The 21,274-nt window shown below is 41.9% G+C and overlaps 1 protein-coding gene across 9 annotated transcripts in view; it reads left to right on the forward strand.

The window, feature by feature from the left end:
- Positions 1-21,274, forward strand: part of pex5la (peroxisomal biogenesis factor 5-like a) — a 180,795-nt gene that overhangs the window by 75,007 nt on the left and 84,514 nt on the right. For 4 of the 9 annotated variants that reach the window (XR_016496844.1, XR_005053504.2, XM_090238642.1 and 1 more), the window contains exon 2: positions 1,670-1,774. The exons of the other annotated variants lie outside the window; for them this stretch is intronic. Coding sequence is in view for 2 of the 4 variants with exons in the window: in XM_090238642.1 (XP_090094768.1) it covers positions 1,670-1,774 (105 nt within the window). In the remaining 2 variants the exon portion in view is untranslated. The remainder of the gene's footprint in view (positions 1-1,669; positions 1,775-21,274) is intronic. 9 annotated transcript variants of the gene reach the window in all.

Here is a 21,274-nt window from a genome sequence, read left to right on the forward strand (position 1 = left end):
ATGTCAGATCTGGGATACCATCCAGCAACCTTTTGGTTACTGACCACTAGGTAACCTGACGCCTGTTGTTCATATTCCATTCACCCAGTTCAATGTAACATCGATAGGTTTAGGCTACTGCATGATACTAAAATTTTCAAGAGGTTGCTACAACCTAGCCTATGAATGAAAGTGTACAATGTAGGTGCACACAGGTCGAGAGAAAGGTTTGAGGTGACAGACAGTGACACATTAAATACAGCCTTGATCATTTGACCAATACTTGCAAACGAGAGTTTGTATTGGACAAATTCAGGTACGTTTATCCCCGTTTCGTTCTGTTTGCTTCCGTTTTAAGAAATGTTTTTCAACAGAATCAGTGGAATAAATACACCCGTGATCACACACAAACACAGTTCACTTTCATAGCAGCCACATTGTATTCCTTCTCGCATCCATGCGCTCTCCTCCTCTCCCCGTTTCTCTTTGTTTGTGGACTTCAATGCACAACACATCAGCTGTATGTGACCAGGCAAAAAAAACTTTGGACGCAAAACCATATCATAACCACTGCACACAGCCTACATCGTTGTCACCATATTAGCTAAAGTAACGTCATAGTCAACATAGTTAATAGAACTAACACGATAGTAAACCCTCTACAATCCTGCAGTACAGTTCCAGTGTAGTCAGTAAGCAGTTTACCAGTTACATCGGCAAGCCCCGATGGCAATAAATGAGTAAAACCAAAAGCTTACCTGACTTGGAAGAGTTCCAGTTTTGTGTTGGATAATCATAGCCAGCAAGCTAATATAGCATTCCTCTGTTTGAGCTGGGCGTTTGAGTAGGCTAAACTATCTAGCTGCCTTTGCTAACTATGTAAGTGAAACTGGAAAAACAAATGATACACTCTCTTTTTCTCCCATGGTTCTACTTAATTTTGAAGAAATGAATTTATTTAAAACTGTTCAACTATTGTTTTTCTTTGAGTCAACTACTCACCACATTTCATGCACTGCAGTGCTAGATAGCTGTAGCTTATACTTTCAGTACTAGTTCCATTCTCTGATCCTTTGATTGAGTGGACAAGATGTCAGTTTATGCTGCAAGAGCTCTGATAGGTTGGAGGACATCCTCTTGAAGTTGTCATAATTACTGTGTAAGTCTATGGAAGGGTGTGAGAACCATGGCCTCCAAGGTTTTGTATTGAAGTCAATGTACCCAGAGGAGGATGGAAGCTAGCTGTCCTCCGGCTACACCATGTTGCTACCCTACAGAGTGCTGTTGAGGCTATTGTAGACCTTCATTCCAAAACAGTGTGTTTTAATAAATTACTTGGTGACATTTGAATATATTTAGTATAGTGTCTAAAAATGATCACTTTTAAATTTGTAAATGTTTTAGTTTTTATGAAATTCACTGAGCAGGATGGTCCTCCCCTTCCTCCTCTGAGTAGTCTCCACTGCAAGAGACCATGCTTCTCTGTGTATAGTAACCCCTCCATAGCCATTGTTATAGTCTTGTGGGTTTGTTTTCAATCAATGTTGCTGTTTTTTCCTAGATAGCTCACCATAGCCTATTATATAATTCCATCATCATAAAGTAAAGTTGGTAAGATGCCCTAGAGGGCAAAAACATTGACTGATCCAATTGTCCTGACACGAGTCATTGTTGATTTCACTTGTTATAGGGGAGAGATTCTAGGGCTGCAGATAAGACTGTTGCCATGGTCCTGAAGGAGATACCCAGTAAGGCGTCTTCAGAAGTGAAACCCCTCCTCACGGTGACAACCAAGGTGGGCAGAACCATCGCAACCCCTCCGAACATCTCCTATCCCTCTCACCACCTCAACTGAATTTTCCTATTTTTGGTGATGATAAAATCAATGGCAATGCTTTAAGCATCCCGTATCTACCCTCCACTCTTGAGCCTAGCTCGACCCCTTCTCACACATCAATAACCTCACGACAGCAAAAAGCAACAACATTGATTTTATTTAATTTTTCAGCTGCTCTATGTGGTATAAAATGCATGTTACATTCCAAATCACCAACTAATAACCAGCCAGTATTTCAACTGTAGCCAGGAATGACATTTTATCTAAATGCCATTTCATTGATGTATTTAAATTATATGCGCTGTAACTTGTACCTGTTGCAGCAGCAACACCTTATCAATGTAGTGCAGGAATTGATAGTGAGAGTTCCTCAGGTGTACCTTAGTGGGCTTTTACTGTCACATTACCAAGTGAATCTACCCAATCAGGTAGTCTTAGCAGAATGGCTTCATTTTACTAAGTGAATCTACCCAATCAGGTAGTCTTAGCAGAATGACTTCATATTACTAAGTGAATCTACCCAATCAGGTAGTCTTAGCAGAATGACTTCATTTTACTAAGTGAATCTATCCAATCAGGTAGTCTTAGCAGAATGACTTCATATTACTAAGTGAATCTACCCAATCAGGTAGTCTTAGCAGAATGACTTCATTTTACTAAGTGAATCTATCCAATCAGGTAGTCTTAGCAGAATGACTTCACATTACTAAGTGAATCTACCCAATCAGGTAGTCTTAGCAGAATGACTTCATATTACTAAGTGAATCTACCCAATCAGGTAGTCTTAGCAGAAGGACTTCATTTTGCCAAGTGAATCTACCCAATCAAGTAGTCTTAGAATAATTAGAAATTAGGTTCTATATCAGCAAAATGTTTAGCCCATATCCAATGCAGTTTAGGAAAAGGAAGATTTTTACACCTCATAAGCAGCTAAACTTTCCTAATGTGTATGCATTTCCATAATGCATTACCTTGCAGCATCACATTAGGCTAGGACATAATTAAGCCATCTATTCTTGTAGATGCAGTTGATTGTCAGTGTGCTTTTCAGGGTGTTACTTTGAAGCAATATGTGGATCGTATGGTTATAGCAGATGCTATTGTACGCTTCTGTTTTCTGTGCTTGATATAAATTAAAAGTACTTGATGTGTGTGTGTGTGTGTGTGTGTGTGTGTGTGTGTTTGTGTGTCCGTGCATGTGTGTGTATTTCTGTGCTGTGGTGACAGTATAGTGATGTTCTGATGTTAAAGTTATAAAATGGGCTCTGTAGGCTTCAATATGCTAAGTTGTTTCATAAAATACCATAATGTGTTTTTTAATAATTATATATTGAAGAGAAGGATTTTGATCTTTTTATTTTTAATCCCAACCAGCAAAGCACTCTATTGCGCAACACAACAAATATGTTTATCATGTGCTTCTTTGTATTCAAATACTAGTACTATCAGAAAGTTCAGTTAACAATGCTGTGTTTGCTGACTGTCTTTTGTTAGACAAGGCCTCTTTCTGTCCTTTTTACTTCTGTGAGTTAACTTTTCATTCTTTAAAATAGTTTAAAACAGCTGCCATTTTTAGCTTCCAGAGCCTTAAATTAAGCCAACATTCTTGCTGTCTCATTCCGTAATCAGACTGGGATCTGGTGCATATCTGGACGTAGATAAGCAACTACATAAAAAAACAGACGCGTGCATTAAATGAGCAGGAAACTGTCTACCTTCACTAGTCTGAGAAGTAAATGGGAAGATGTGACTAGACTGCTAACACACAGGACACAACATATGCCATGTCACAAAGTAGGATGCAACATCTTAATCAATGTAAAAAAAAATAAAAAAAATAGGGGCAGAGGGTGAATTTGTAAATGTTATGAAAGTAGCTCCTCAGTCCTTTCACAAGGTCAAACAAAGGAGTTCCGCAGTCCTTCCACAAGGTCAGTGAAAGTACTTCCGCAGTCCTTCCACAAGGTCAGTGAATGTAGTTCCTCAGTCCTTCCACAAGGTCACAGAAAGTAGTTCCTCAGTCCTTCCACAAGGTCAGAGAATGTAGTTCCTCAGTCCTTCCACAAGGTCAGAGAATGTAGTTCCGCAGTCCTTCCACAAGGTCACAGAAAGTAGTTCCTCAGTCCTTCCACAAGGTCAGAGAATGTAGTTCCTCAGTCCTTCCACAAGGTCACAGAAAGTAGTTCCTCAGTCCTTCCACAAGGTCAGAGAATGTAGTTCCTCAGTCCTTCCACAAGGTCACAGAAAGTAGTTCCTCAGTCCTTCCACAAGGTCAGAGAATGTAGTTCCTCAGTCCTTCCACAAGGTCAGAGAATGTAGTTCCGCAGTCCTTCCACAAGGTCACAGAAAGTAGTTCCTCAGTCCTTCCACAAGGTCAGAGAATGTAGTTCCTCAGTCCTTCCACAAGGTCAGAGAATGTAGTTCCGCAGTCCTTCCACAAGGTCACAGAAAGTAGTTCCTCAGTCCTTCCATAAGGTCAGAGAATGTAGTTCCGCAGTCCTTCCACAAGGTTCGTGATAAAGATTTGACCTTTACAGCATTGGCCTTATTCCCTTTCTAGATACTCCGGTGTTCAGGAGAGGAGCTGAATGCTGCTTTCCTCAGACAAACACAGAGGTCTATTCTATTCTGCATACTGGCAGCACCATTCTTTTCAGATGACCTACAGTGACACGGATCAATTGCCAACTTTGTAGCATCGGTAAACAATGCATCTATAAGATGTCTTGCATAAGAGTGCACCCTCCACCCATTCAATGTGTTCTTGAGCTCAAACACTGTCACACACACACATACACACACACACACACATATACACACACACACACACACACACATGTTCACTATCACACACACACACACGTTCACTGTCACACACACACACACGTTCACTATCACACACGCACGCACCGCACACGCACGCATGCATGCACACACACACACACACACTGCAAGCTGCTGTTCAATCAGCATTGTTTTTCAGCAAGCAGGCAGTGTATATTTTATGCCTGAACTGCTCCCGCCAAAGTAAAAGTCTGGATTTGTGGATGTATTTACGATCCATAATTAACTAGCCCATATAATTTATATTACATGATTTGTAACTAAAACAATTTGCAGACAGGTATGGCTCTCATATTGTGAGGTCCATAACTGCTATGTTTTTAAATGGCTTTAGTTGGAGCACAACACTATTTAGATGAACATTAAAAGTCTCACTGGTCTATTAGGGAGGTCGATAGCTCTGTGAAACACAGATGTAAAGTAGTCAAAAGGCCCTAAAAGGTCACAGAGATTCCAGTCCAATAAAAAGTACATTTCAAATAGCAGACATAGGTCAAAAACACAAATAGGGTAGTAGATTACACAAGGCAATATACCATTCAATACACTCATGGAGAGCTAACGGTCACATATACTCATGCTAGACAATAGGCAAATAGCTAACAGTCACATATACTCATGCTAGACAATAGGTAAATAGCTAACTGTCACATAAACTCATGCTAGACAATAGGAAAATAGCTAACTGTCACATATACTCATGCTAGACAATAGGCAAATAGCTAACGGTCACATATACTCATGCTAGACAATAGGTAAATAGCTAACTGTCACATACACTCATACTAGACAATAGGCAAATAGCTAACTGTCACATATACTCATGCTAGACAATAGGCAAATAGCTAACTGTCACATACACTCATGCTAGACAATAGGCAAATAGCTAACTGTCACATACTGTACAGTATATACTCATGCTAGACAATAGGCAAATAGCTAACTGTCACATACTCATGCTAGACAATAGGCAAATAGCTAACTGTCGCATACTGTATATTCTCATGCTAGACAATAGCTAAATAGCTAACTGTCACATACTCGTGCTAGACAATAGGCAAATAGCTAACGGTCATATATACTCATGCTAGACAATAGGCAAATAGCTAACTGTCACATATACTCATGCTAGACAATGGGCAAATAGCCAACTGTCACATACTGTATATACTCACACTAGACAATAGGCAAATAGCTAACTGCCACATACTGTATATGCTCACGCTAGACAATAGGCAAATAGCTAACTGTCACATACTGTATATACTCACGCTAGACAATAGGCAAATAGCTAACTGTCACATACTGTATATACTCACGCTAGACAATAGGCAAATAGCTAACTGTCACATACTGTATATACTCACGCTAGACAATAGGCAAATAGCTAACTGTCACATACTGTATATACTCACGCTAGACAATAGGCAAATAGCTAACTGTCACATACGGTATATACTCACGCTAGACAATAGGCAAATAGCTAACTGTCACATACTGTATATACTCACGCTAGACAATAGGCAAAGTGGCTAATGACTTACAGTGCAGTATAGCCCTTATAATCTTATAGAAATTATGAATGACTTTGGGAATGGACAATGATCCATAGTTTTCTATTACAATGGTAAGCTTTTTAGGTATAGCAACAATTATGCTCTAATATAATGAGCATGATAATAAAACAAAATATTATCTGTGTGCAAGCTCAAACAGTAGGGTGTTGGTGGATGCATCTGTCCCTAGGATATCAACATAAAAAATTAATACCAAAGCATAGAAATGAGAATAACAATACATTAAAGCAACAGTAGTAAGCCAGTCTCAACATGACTGAGAAGCCTCATGACGTGGTATGAAAGCCAAAACAAACGGCAAATATTATATGACATTACATTGCATTGCACTTTTCACTGGTTGTCCCTCAGGTTGTGGCAGGAGGACACATATTTGGCTCCCAAAGTTGCACATTTTGGCTTTTTAAAAGGCCTACTGACGAGGAGCTAGCAGGATCACGCTAACTTAACAAAGATTCAGAGCAGACAATGGTTACAAACAAGGAACAAGATGTTCTAATGTACAGTATGTTAGTATCCTAAGGCTGACTGGGATGTCCCTCCTCACCAAGAGATTACAGCATAATGAGGCAGGGCTGCTCCGTAGAGCACATCTTTGCTGCCTTTGACGTTTGTTATGCTGGAACATCAGATCAGAAATATCTAGCTAGCACTCCTTTAGCTTCCAGTTAACTGGTTCTCCGTACAGCGCTAGACATAAATAGACATGTCAGAAAAGACAAAGGAATGGTCTCTTCTCCCACAATGGTTTAAACACACTCACAACCCCCCACCTCCTATGGGTTTAACCGGTTCAGGGTTCCCTTGACAACAGCATCTAAGAGATCTCTTGGAGTCATGCTCAGGTGGCGCAATTAGCTGAGGTTTTTCCATTACATCCTTTCAGGATTACCCCTTGAGCACTTGTAAACAAAGTTGCAATGTCCTTTGCACAGGATCAGCAAGCAAAAAAGGTACAAAGTGATATGCTGAAAAATGGTAGCCTCCTCCACCTCGACGCAAAGAGAGAGGTTTGGGAGGGCGAATGTGGCCCAAATCCCTTGTGTTTCAGTTTGAGCCAGGACAGTAAACCTATAATTGGCCTTTCCACTGTTACCTGGTAGCGTCCCGAGACTCTGTACACTACAGATAATTGGATGGATTGTCTGTCCTTATTAACCGATGGATGATTAGCAAGGAAGATGTGGAGGTCTCTATCATGTTATGAAAAAAAGGGTTAACCAAGATCATTATTTGTAGTTATTCCTTTGGCAATTACAGTAAGTGCTTTGCAGACTCCGTGCAACGGTGGTTTATTAACTGTTCAATTCAAATAGCGCTGGAGGAGATGGCTGCCGTTTTACGGGCTCCTAACCAATTGTGCAAATTTGTGTGTTTTTTGTACATAATGTTTCTGCCATAGTCTCTTATGACCGAAAAAAAGCTTCTGGATATCAGAACAGTGATTACTCACATCGAACTGCACAAATATTTTCTCTTTATTTTTTCAAAATATTTAATGCTGATACCGGACCAGGCCCAAATCCCCGTCATTCGCATGAAAGCGAGACACCAATATAGCGGACACACGTCCGGGTGCCTTGTGAGAATTGGTCGGCGAGTGGTTAACGCCTCTACCATCCGTCCTATTGGCCAACGCGCAATCATTGGAGAATAAATTGGATGAGCTCCATTCAAGACTATCTGACCAACTGATATATCTTGTGGTTCACCGAGTTGTGGCTGAACAAAGACATACAGTTGGCTGGGTTTTCCCTGCATTGGCAAGACAGAACACTTCTGGTAAGATGAGGGGTGGCGGTCTATGTCTATTTCTCAATAACAGCTGGTGCGCAAAATCTAATATTAAGGAAGTCTCGAGGTTTTGCTTGCCTGAGGTAGAGTATCTCATGATAAGCTGTAGAACACACTTTTTACCAAGAGAGTTTTCATCTATATTTTTCATAGCTGTCTATTTACCACCACAAATCAATGCTGGCTCTCAGACCTCAACACACTCAACAAGCTGTATAAGGCCATAAGCAAACAAGAAAATGCTCATCCAGAGGCGGCGCTCTAGTGGCCGGGGACTTTAATGCAGAGAAACTTAAATCCGTTTAACCTAATTTCTACCAACATGTCACATGTGCAACCAGAGGAAAAACAACTCTAGTAGACCACCTTTACTCCATACACAGAGACAAACCTCTCCCTCACCCTCCATTTGGCAAATCGGACAATAATTCTATCCTCCTGATTCATGCTTACAAGCAAAAACTTTTATCAGGACATACCAGTGACTCGCTCAATACAGAAGTGGTCAGATTACACAGATGCTAAGCTACAGGACTGTTTTGCTAGCACAGACTGGAATATATGTTGGGATTCTTCCAATGGTATTGAGGAGTATACCACATCAGTCATCAGCTTCATCAATAAGAGCATCGATGACGTTGTCCCCACAGTGACCGTACGTACATACCCCAACCAGAAGCCATGGATTACAGGCAACATTCGCACTGAGCTAAAGGGTAGAGCTGCCGCTTTCAAGGAGAGGGACTCTAACCCGGACGCTTATAAGAAATCCCTCTATGCCCTCCGACAAACCATCAAACAGGCAAAGCGTCAATACAGGACTGAGATTGAATCCTACTACACCGACTCCGATGCTCGTCGGATGTGGCAGGGCCTGCAAACTATTACAGACTACAAAGAGAAGCGCAGCCACGTGCTGCCCAGTGACACAAGCATACCAGACGAGCTAAATTACTTTTATGCACTTTGAGGCAAACAACACTGAAGCATGCATGAGGAGCACCAGCTGTTCCGGATGACTGTCTGATCACTCTCTCCGTGAGTAAGACCTTTAAACAGGTCAACATTAACAAGGCCACAGGGCCAGACGCATTACCAGGACGTGTACTCAGAGTATGCGCTGATAAACTGGCAAGTTTCTTCACTGACATTTTCAACCTGTCCCTGACCAAGTGTGTAATACCTGCATGTTTCAAACAGACCACCATAGTTCCTGTACCTAAGAAAACCAAGGTAACCTTCCTAAATGACTACCAACCGTAGTACTCACATCTGTAGCCATGAAGTGCTTTGAAAGGCTGGTCATGGCTCACATACATGTACACAGCATCATCCCAGAAACCCTAGACCCACTCCAATTCGCATACCGCACGAACAGATCGACAGATGACGCAATCTCTATTGCACTCCACTCTGCCCTTTCCCACCTGGACAAAAGGAACACCTATGTGAGAATGCTGTTCATTGACTACAGCGCAGCATTCAACACCACAGTGCCTTCAAAGCTCATCACTAAGCTAAGGACCCTGGAACTGAACACCTCCCTCTGCAACTGGATCCTGGACTTCCTGATGGGCTGCCCCGCGGTGGTAAGGGTAGGTAACAACACATCTGCCACACTGATCCTCAATTCGGGGGCCCCTCAGCAGTGCATGCTTAGTCCCCTCCTGCACTCCCTGTTCACTCATGACTGGATGGCCAAGTAGGACTCCAACACCATCATTAAGTTTGCTGACGACACAGCGGTGGTAGACCTGATTACCGAGAACGATGAGACAGCCTATAGGGAGGAGGTCAGAGACCTGGCAGTATGGTGCCAGGACAACAACCTCTCCCTCAATGTGATCAAGACAAAGGAGATGATTGTGGACTACAGGAAAAGGAAGGCTGAGCACGCCCCCATTCATCAACGGGGCTGTAGTGGAGCAGGTTGAGAGCTTCAAGTTCCTTGGTGTCCACATTATGGTTCACTATCATGATTCAAACTCATCAAGACAGTTGTGAAGAGGGCACAACAACGCATATTCTCAGGAGACTGAGAAGATAAGGGCATGGGTCCTTAGATCCTTAAAATGTTCTACAGCTGCACCATCGAGAGCACTGGTTGCATCCCCGCCTGGTATGGCAACTGCTCGGCCTCCGACCGCAAGGAGCTACAAAGGGTAGTGCGTACAGCCCAGTACATCACTGGGGAAAGCTTCCTGCCATCCAGGACCTCTGTACCAGGCGGTGTCAGAGAAAAGCCTTAAAAATAGCCAAAGACTCCAGTACCCTTGTCATAGACTTTTCTCTCTGCTAACGCACAACAATCGGTATTGGAGAACCAAGTCTCAGTCCAAAAGGCTTCTTAAAAGCTTCTACCCCCAAGCCATAAGGCTGCTGAACAGCTAATCAAATGGCTAACCGGACCATTTGCATTGAACCCCCTCCCCCTTTTTATGCTGCTGCTACTCGCTGTGTATTATCTATGCATAGTCACTTTATCCCTATGTACATGTACATATTACCTCAATTACCTTGACTAACCTGTACCCCCGCACATTGACTCAGTACCGGTACCTCCGTATAGCCTTGTTATTGTTATTTTATTTTTACTCTCTTTTTTAAAAACTTTAGTTTATTTAGTAAATATTTTCTTAAAACTGCATTTTAAGTGAACTGGCATTGTTGTGCCAGAACAACAACCTCTCCCTTAACGCCAGCCAAACATTGGTTGATTGTTGACTTCAGAAGGCAGAAGAGGGAACATGCCCCGATCCACATCAAAGGGACTGCAGTAGAGAGAGTCAGCAGGTTTAAATTCCTCTGCGTCCACATCACAGAGGACTTGTCATGGACCAATAACACCACCACTCTTGTCAAGAGGGCGCAGCAGCATCTCTACTTCTTAAGGCGTCTGAAGAAATTCGGTATGCCACCCCAGGTCCTCTCCAAATACTACCGCTGCACCATCGAGAGCGTCCTGACCAGTTGCATCACGGCCCGGTATGGCAATTGCTCCGTCCACGACCGCAAGGCCCTCCAGCGGGTGGTGAAGATGGCCCAGTACATCACTGGGACCGTGTTCCCACCCATCCAGGACATCTACACGAACCGGTGTCTCAGGAAGGCCTGCAGCATCATCAAGGACCCCAACACACCCCAGCCACGAGCTGCTCTCTCCCTTATCGTCGAGCAGACGGTATCGCAGCATGAGGTCTGACACCAACAGGCTCAGAGACAGTTTCTATCTACAAGCCATCAGACTGCTGAACACTTGAACTGGACTGACCTCCATGCTCTGATTCTCCGCACATGCACTCACTCACTCACTCACTCACTCACTCACTCACTCGCTCACTCGCCCATCTGCTGCTGCTTCCAGACTCTGGGAGGGCTAAATACTTAATAATTTAAATACTTTCCCCCCAATCCCACTTCCACAAAACACGTGTTAACATTGCACTATTAATTGTTGCCTTCCTGCATTGTAATTATGCCAAAATGTTTATTTTATTTTCTACTGAGCCTTTTACTTTATGTTCATATTCTTATATTGTATTATCTGTTATTGATGTGGCATTGTTGAGAAGGAACCTGCAAGTAAGCATTTCGTTGGAGGATGGATGGCTGCTGAGGGGAGGGACAGCTCATAATAAAGGCTGGAAGGGAGTATTATAACTGGAATGGAGTGAATACCATTTATTTCATTCCAGTCGTTATTATGAGCCATCCTCCCCTCAGCAAATCAAATCAAATCAAATCAAATGTATTTATATAGTCCTTCGTACAGCAGCTGATATCTCAAAGTGCTGTACAGAAACCCAGCCTAAAACCCCAAACAGCAAGCAATGCAGGTGTAGAAGCACGGTGGCTAGGAAAAACTCCCTAGAAAGGCCAAAACCTAGGAAGAAACCTAGAGAGGAACCAGGCTATGTGGGGTGGCCAGTCCTCTTCTGGCTGTGCCGGGTGGAGATTATAGCAGAACATGGCCAAGATGTTCAAATGTTCATAAATGACCAGCATGGTCGAATAATAATAAGGCAGAACAGTTGAAACTGGAGCAGCAGCACGGTCAGGTGGACTGGGGACAGCAAGGAGTCATCATGTCAGGTAGCCTCCACTGGTGTATCCATGTGTATCCCGTATATATAGAGATAAAACTTGAAGCTGAATATGAAAAAGGAATAGGCCTAACCAGGTTCCTGGATAAAAGTTTCCAGTTTTAACGTCATGTGCACAAGTACTGTGAAATGCCTTTCTTGGTAAGCTCTAAACCCAACAATGCAGTAATAGATATCCATGTAGCACACAAAAATAACAGAAGGTAGAACAAAAACACATATTAAATAGAAATAAGAAATAAAATATGTACGAAAGCATTTTCTTGAATCGATAAGACATTTGGATTATTTTTGTTGCACTGTGTGAATGTGTCCAACGTGCATGTGTGCCGAGCAAGAAAACCCCTTCATACTGGAAAGTTAGTTACCAACTTTCATTCAGTAGGGCTCTTAGTGATGTCAATTATTTATCTCTTTATGGTTCAATAGGCTACGTACTTAACCCATAAAACGTAGCACAATATAATTCAGTAGTGTGAGGGAGACCCCATATCCAATTAGTTCATAATTGGTATGTTATCTCATCAATTCAAAATGTCAGGGAATTTAATTGCGAAACCCCTCTGTGTGAAAACTGACCTTAAATTACACTATTCTGTCAAGGGAAAGGAAGGGTTAGGAATCCCATTAAGAGCTACAGTTAGTGATGATCCACCTCACGACGCACACTCGTCTACAGACAAGGTTTTTGGCCTGCATCCTGGCACCGCAATTTGTCTTATTTGACGCTAAATAGATGGGAGGCATTGAAGGAAGACTACCTTTATGGGCGATCATCACGTGAACATCATGGAGTTTCACAAGCCGTCTCTCCATAATGCATCACATAATGCTTGTCCTCTGTGAACATTACGCAAATGTGACGGAAATAAATCGTTATTCACCGACAGATGTTCCCCACTGATCACCGTCGGCAAAGTTGAAAGTGTTGTCAAAAGTTACACAGGCACATGCGTCCATGAATGGAATTTAAACTTTGAATGGATTTAAATTTGCCATTGGCCTTTATATCCCGGGTCTCGAAGGGCTTCCTACGATGTGTGCACAGTGTATTTACATGTGCCGCTAGCCTTCACCTGACTGTGTGAGTGACATCTACAGGGAAGTCCCAGGGTCTCCATGATGGACACATCTTTCCAATAGCTTCCATCATGGACACACTACACTCTAAAAAGAAAAGGTTTCTGGAGTATTCTTTAGGGGTTCTTCACATTGAAACTGATGGGGAACCCCTTCTCCTTCTTCAAAGAACCCCTTTTAATGGATCCACAAATAACCTTTTGAAGAACCTTTTGGGGTACATTTTTTTTAACTAACCCCTCCCTTATGATTAATAATAATAATAAACATAACAATAACAACAATAGCACCATTTTTTAAATTGTCAGTGTTTATTATGATTTTAGTGGCAAAGCACAATTAAACATTCTAAATATGAAGTAAACTCCCAGCAGAGCCCCAAGTCCAATGGGTTTATCCTCTGGCGTGTTGATGTTAATGTGTTGACGTTCTCCGTATCCATAGCCAGAATGATTTTACAGTGCATGTTGATTGAACAGTTATATTCGTCAGAGGTGTAGGGAGTGTGAAGTCTGTGAATCCCCACCCCAAAAATAGTAACTATACAGATGATTTAACAAAACATGCACACAACAGTGTTCATACTTTAGATTTTGTGGAAAATGTTAACGAAAAAGACTGTATGGTTTTAATGCACATACCACATAATGTCGAGGCCTATGGGATATTCATTGAAGAGGTCAGGGAGGAGGATGGTACATGTGATCTGCATAACATACCAATACCAATTGACATACCTTTGTATGCCTCCTCGTCTGTTTGACTGCAGACACTGATACAGAAGTGAGCAGTTCAGTCATCTGAACACAAAACAGCTAGCCTTCAACATATTCTTATATCCAACATATTCTCATAGCCAACATATTCTCATATCCAACATATTCTCATAGCCAACATATTCTCATAGCCAACATATTTTAACCTCCTTGTTGATCGATATCCATTGAGTTGTGTCCATTTTCTGTCCATTTGCACCAACTTGATGACCCCCACCTCCTATGGGGTTCTTGAAATAACCTTTTGGGGGTCTTTCAGGATCTTAGAAGAACCCTTGTTGAACCCCTCATTTTGTTTTAGTGTAGGACACGTGTCAAACGTAATTGATCAATTAAGGTTAGGAGCTCCCCTCACCCGGTTATCTAGGTCTCAATTAAAAGGAAAAAGACAAAAACCAGCAGACACTACGCCCTCCATGGAATGAATTTGACAACCCTGCCTTAGGACCACCCTGTATATGTCACTCACAGGGTCAGGACATGGAAATACACTGGTGGTCTGACCAACAATAATGACAATGGTGAATGAATGAAATGTTAAGAGACTGCCTCTCTCTTCTCTCTTCGATGAACACGGGAACAAACGATGATCAAATGGACAATACCAGAGAGAGGGATGAAATGCCTGCCATTTTGAAATCTGTTTAACAGCATGTTGTGATTGCTTGTGCGATTACTTCGCTAGCCACTGCCTACATTAAGCTTAAAGTTTGATATTTGAAAAATGTCCACTTGATTTCATCAGGAGCTGACTGGTGACATAACAAGAATGTAACTCTTGCATGGCCTGAGGTAGCACTGATTCACCCAACATTGTTATATTACAGGAATGGCAACCTGATAAACCACGGCTGTCAGCCAATCAGCATTCAGGGCTCGAACCACCGAGTTTATAATGATGAATAAGCAATAAACAGAGCAGTTTGTTATTCTGTGTCCCGCATGTCTATAATGGCCCGGCAGGGCTTCTCTCAGTGCTTCTCTGAGCCATCGGTTGTCATTTCCCGGATGAGGTCTGTCCCTTTAATAATTCCCATTAATGTCAGCAATCTTTTTATATTTTTGCCAAAAGAGAGGCGCCTTTTTTAATTGAATAAGTGGAGATCATCTAATTAAGTGACGGGGGCTCCGAAATGATTCACTTTTCTCATTAAGGGCCCATATTCTGCTTGCAAATATACTGTAGGAAGATACGTTTTGCGGTTTAGAGGGTGAAATAGAGTAAGGCATCCAATATAAAACCATCGATCCTGAAATCCTGGCTGGAGGTGCCTCTGTGCAACACTTAGCTATTACAGTTCCAGCATCTTTGAACTCAAATGGTTCTCCCCAGCAAACATAAAATGTAAACAAACGTATGTGACATTTTTCATAACCGTAACCATAATTGGATAATGTCCAAGTTGCCTAAAAAGGGTTAAAAGTTTTTGTTTTCAATTTGGCCGTAATGGCTAATAAACAGCCACATCATTAATTCCCAGAAAATATAGTTGCGGGAACATCTGTTATTGTTAGAGCCACACATTGAGCACATACAGACGGATCATGAAGCCGTGGGCATCACCTTTCATATCAAGCGTATGGCAGGCTGTGTGCAACCTCATGGCTAGTAATACATATTTTAGTGCCATCATTAAGATTCTCACATCCTATTAGCTCTCTGGGATGCATTGGAATAGAAGTCTTCAAGATGTCACACAGGGAGGGGACATTGAGAGGAAACATCTTCAAAGGGACACTTTCTGGATCCACAGGCTCAACACATTATCTACTCTTGGCCTTAACGAGGAGTTTGACTTAAAAACGTTTTTAAAGTTCCAAAATGTCCAAACTAGTCTCTTGTTTTTACCCTAATTGAAAATTGTCTATCATATATATATATATATATATATATATATATACACATATATACATACACACACACACAGTTGAAGTCGGATGTTTACATACACCTTAGCCAAATACATTTAAACTCAGTTTTTCACAATTCCTGACATTTCATCCTGGTAAAAATTCCCCGTCTTAGGTCAGTTAGGATCAACACTTTATTTTAAGAATGTGAAATGTCAGAATAGTAGTAGTAGTAGTAGTATTTACTTCAGCTTTTATTTCTTTCATCACATTCCCAGTGGGTCAGAAGTTTACATACACTCAATTAGTATTTGGTAGCATTGCCTTTAAATTGTTCAACATGAGTCAAATGTTTCAGGTAGCCTTCCACAAGCTTCCCACAAAAAGTTGAGTGAATTTTGGCCCATTCCTCCTGACAGAGCTGGTGTAACTGAGTCAGGTTTGTAGGCCTCCTTGCTCGCACAAACTTTTTCAGTTCTGCCCACAAATGTTCTATAGGTTTGAGGTCAGGGCTTTGTGATGGCCATTCCAATACCTTGACTTTGTTGCCACAACTTTGGAAGTATGCTTGCCATTTGGAAGACCCATTTGCGACCAAGCTTTAACTTCCTGACTGATGTCTTGAGATGTTGCTTCAATATATCCACATAATTTTCCTCCCTCGTGATGCCATCTATTTTGTGAAGTGCACCAGTCTGTCCTGCAGATAAGCACCCCCACAACATAATGCTGCCACCCCCGTGCTTCACGGTTGGGATGGTGTTCTTAAGCTTGCAAGCCTCCCCCTTTTTCCTCCAAACATAATGATGGTCATTATGGCCAAACAGTTCTATTTTTGTTTCATCAGACCAGAGGACATTTCTCCAAAAAGTACGATCTTTGTCCCCATGTGCAGTTGCAAACCGTAGTCTGGCTTTTTTATGGTGGTTTTGGAGCAGTGGCTTCTTCCCTGCTGAGTGGCCTTTCAAGTTATGTCGATATAGGACTCATTTTACTGTGGATATAGATACTTTTGTACCTGTTTCCTCCAGCATCTTCACAAGATTCTTTGCTGTTGTTCTGGGATTGATTTGCACTTTTCGCACCCAAGTACGTTCATCTCCAGGAGACTGAACGCGTCTCCTTCCTGAGCGGTATGATGGCTGCATGGTCCCATGGTGTTTATACTTGCTTACTATTGTTTGTACAGATGAACCTTCAGGCGTTTGGAAATTGTTCCCAAGGATGACCCAGACTTGTGGAGGTCTACAATTATTTTTCTGAGGTCTTGGCTGATTTTCCCATGGTGTCAAGCAAAGAGGCACTGAGTTTGAAGGTTGGCCTTGAAATACATCCACAGGTACACCTCCAATTGACTCAAATGATGTCAATTAGCCTATCAGAAGCTTCTAAAGCCATGACATCATTTTCTGGAATTTTCCGAGCTGTTTAAAGGCACAGTCAGCTTAGTGTATGTTAACTTCTGACCCACTGGAATTGTGATACAGTGAATTATAAGTGAAATAATCTGTCTATAAACAATTTTTTGAAAAATTACTTGTGTCATGCGCAAAGTAGATGTCCTAACCAACTTGCCAAAACTATAGTTTGTTAACAAGAAATGTGTGGTGTATTAATGACTCCAACCTAAGTGTATGTAAACTTCCGACTTCAACGGTATATATATACACACACACTACCTGTCAATAGTTTCAGACCACACCTAGTCATTCAAGTGTTTTTCTTTCTTTTTACAATTTTCTACATTGCCAAATAATAGTGAAGACATCAAAACTATGAAATAACACATGTAGTAACCAAAAAATATTTCATATTTGAGATTCAAATAGCCACCCTTCACCTTGATGACAGCTTTGCACACTCTTGGCATTCTCTTAACCAGCATCATGAGGTAGTCACCTGGAATGCATTTCCATTAACAGGTGTGCCTTCTTAAAAGTTCATTTGTGAAATTTCTTTCATTCTTAATGCGTTTGAGCCAATCAGTTGTGTGGTGACAAGGTAGGGGGGTATACAGAGCTAGCCTTATTTGGTAAAAGACCAAGTCCATATTATGGCAAGAACAGCTCAAATAAGCAAAGAGTAACGACAGTCCATCATTACTTTAAGACATGAAGCTCAGTCAATACGAAAAATGTCAAGAACTTTGAACGTTTTTTCAAGTGCAGTCGCAAAAACCATCAAGCGCTATGATGAAACTGGCTCTCATGAGGACCGCCACAGGAAAGGAAGACCCAGAGTTACCTCTGCTGCAGAGGATAAATTCATTAGAGTTACCAGCCTCAGAAATTGTATCCCAAATAAATGCTTCACAGAGTTCAAGTAACAGGCACATCTCACCATCAACTGTTCAGAGGAGACTGTGTGAATCAGGCATTCATGGTCGAATTGCTGCAAAGAAACAACTACTAAAGGACACCAATAAGAAGAAGAGACTTGCTTAGGCCAAGAAACACGAGCAATTGACATTAGACAGTGGAAATTTTTCCTTTGGTCTGGAGTCCAAATTGGAGATTTTTGGTTCCAACCGCCATGTATTTGTGAGACGCAGAGTGGGTGAACGGATTATCTCTGCATGTGTGGTTCCAAACGTGAAGCATGGAGGAGGAGGTGTGATGGTGTGGGGGTGCTTTGCTGGTGACACTGTCAGCGATTTATTTAGAATTCAAGGTACACTTAACCAGCATGGCTACCACCGCATTCTGTAGAGATATGCCATCCCATCGGGTTTGCGCTTATTGGGACTATCATTTTTTTTCCAACAGGACAATGACCCAAAACACACCTCCAGGCTGTGTAAGGGTTATTTGACCAAGGAGAGTGATGGAGTGCTGCATCAGATGACCTGGCTTCCACAATCACCTGGCCTCAACCCAATTTAGATGGTTTGGGATGAGTTGGACCACAGAGTGAAGGAAAAGCAGCCAACAAGTGCTCAGTATATGTGTGAACTCCTTCAAGACTGTTGGAAAAGCATTCCTCATGAAGCTGGTTGAGAGAATGCCAAGAGTGTGCAGAGCTGTCATCAAGGCAAAGGTGGCTATTTTGAAGAATCTCAAATCTAAAATAGATTTTGGTTTGTTTAACACTTCTTTGGTTACTACATGATTCCATGTGTTATTTCATAGTTTTGATGTCTTCACTATTATTCTACAATGTAGAAAATAGAAAAAATAAAGAAAAACACTTGAATGAGTAGGTGTGTTCAAACTTTTGACTGTAAATATTGATCACATTCTTCATGTATGATTATATATTTTTATATATTGAATGTTGATATTGTGAACCTATGTTATATGTTTTTACTTCCTGCTTCAGGAAGTGATGTCACTGAGCACTGCCCCTATGTATGGTCCTTCCAACCCCAGCTGGGATATGGATGCCTGATGAAGACCTAAGAACAAAACGTTGTTACAATAAAAATCACCTGGGAGCATGAGCAGCAGTGTGTGGCATTGTCCTGTTTATTGTTCATGAGTTCACCTATAACTCCAGCACCTGCTGAACACACCTGGATGTGCATCTGTTATTCAGCTTTTGTATCATTAAGTTTCTGCCTGAAAAAAAATTGCTCTGGAGATCAGGGATGGCAAATGTCATGTTTCCTCTTCGAAAGCATTGTACAAGCAGACAATAATGATGGTGGGGCTATTTTTATATCAAAACAAATCCATATTTTGAATCATTTTTGTCACTAGAGCAACTACTTCAGGGGTAATTATGATGGATGGGATGTAACCTATGCCACAGCAGTGTTGGCAAACCTACAGCGACAGTCCAGGATGCCTCACAGGCAAGGTGATTAACTTCAGCATGTGTTTGGGAACTGAGATAAACAACTGCTAATGGCTGAGCAATTACACTTGGGGACACACCCAGTAAGTCTCTTCCTCAGCTAGTCACAGCTAGTTTGGATAGTACACTGGGAGAGATTAGTCTCCTCAGCTAGTCTGAATAGAACACTGGGACAGGTTAGTCTCCTCAGCTAGTCTGGATAGTACACTGGGAGAGATTAGTCTCCTCAGCTAGTCTGAATAGAACACTGGGAAAGATTAGTCTCCTCAGCTAGTCTGGATAGGACACTGGGAGAGGTTAGACTCCTCAGCTAGTCTGGATAGGACACTGGGAAAGATTAGTCTCCTCAGCTAGTCTGGATAGGACACTTGGAGAGGTTAGACTCCTCAGCTAGTCTGGATAGGACACTGGGAGAGGTTAGTCTCCTCAGCTAGTCTGGATAGAACACTGGGAGAGGTTAGACTCCTCAGCTAGTCTGGATAGGACACTGGGAGAGATTAGTCTCCTCAGCTAGACTGGATAGAACACTGGGAGAGGTTAGACTCCTCAGCTAGTCTGGATAGAACACTGGGAGAGGTTAGACTCCTCAGCTAGTCTGGATAGGACACTGGGAGAGATTAGTCTCCTCAGCTAGACTGGATAGAACACTGGGAGAGGTTAGACTCCTCAGCTAGTCTGGATAGAACACTGGGAGAGATTAGTCTCCTCAGCTAGACTGGATAGAACACTGGGAGAGGTTAGACTCCTCAGCTAGTCTGGATAGAACACTGGGAGAGATTAGTCTCCTCAGCTAGACTGGATAGAACACTGGGAGAGATTAGTCTCCTCAGCTAGACTGGATAGAACACTGGGAGAGGTTAGACTCCTCAGCTAGTCTGGATAGAACACTGGGAGAGATTAGTCTCCTCAGCTAGACTGGATAGAACACTGGGAGAGGTTAGACTCCTCAGCTAGTCTGGATAGAACACTGGGAGAGATTAGTCTCCTCAGCTAGACTGGATAGAACACTGGGAGAGGTTAGTCTCCTCAGCTAGTCTGGATAGAACACTGGGAGAGGCAGATGAAGGATTCACAAAGCTAACATTCAACTGAGCCTATTCATGCTGACTAGACAGAGCATATGAGTTTGCCATCGCACGCATATTGATTTTGTCCAGACACGTTCAGGAGACTCAAGTTGAAATATCAAAACAAACTCTGTACCAACTATATTAATTTGGGGACAAGTCGAAATGCATTAAACATTCATGGACATTTAGCTAGCTAGCTTGCTGTTGCTAGATCATTTGTCCTGGGATATAAACATTAGGTTGTTATTTTACTGGGGAAAAAATGTCATTTTTTTCTGGATCTTTGTAGAATTTTGACACATTTTGAGTCACACAAAATTGTGAGTTCTCTACTCTGACAATTAATACACAGATGAAAGGGGAAACCGAGTTAATTTCTAGTAATCTCTCCTCCTTCAGTCTTCTTCTTCTGTGGACTTTATATAGAGTTGGCAAACAACTTTAAGGTGCATTACCACCACCAACTGGACTGGAGTGTGGACCTCAGTTCATCTTCCAATAACCCACATGGGTACTCTATATGCTCCTAATAACCAATGAGGAGATGGGAGAGGCGGGACTTGCAGCG

This window comes from Oncorhynchus mykiss, chromosome 1 (genome assembly GCF_057628025.1).
Source record: "Oncorhynchus mykiss isolate SJ-2025 chromosome 1, ASM5762802v1, whole genome shotgun sequence".
NCBI classification, from domain to species: Eukaryota; Metazoa; Chordata; class Actinopteri; order Salmoniformes; family Salmonidae; genus Oncorhynchus; species Oncorhynchus mykiss.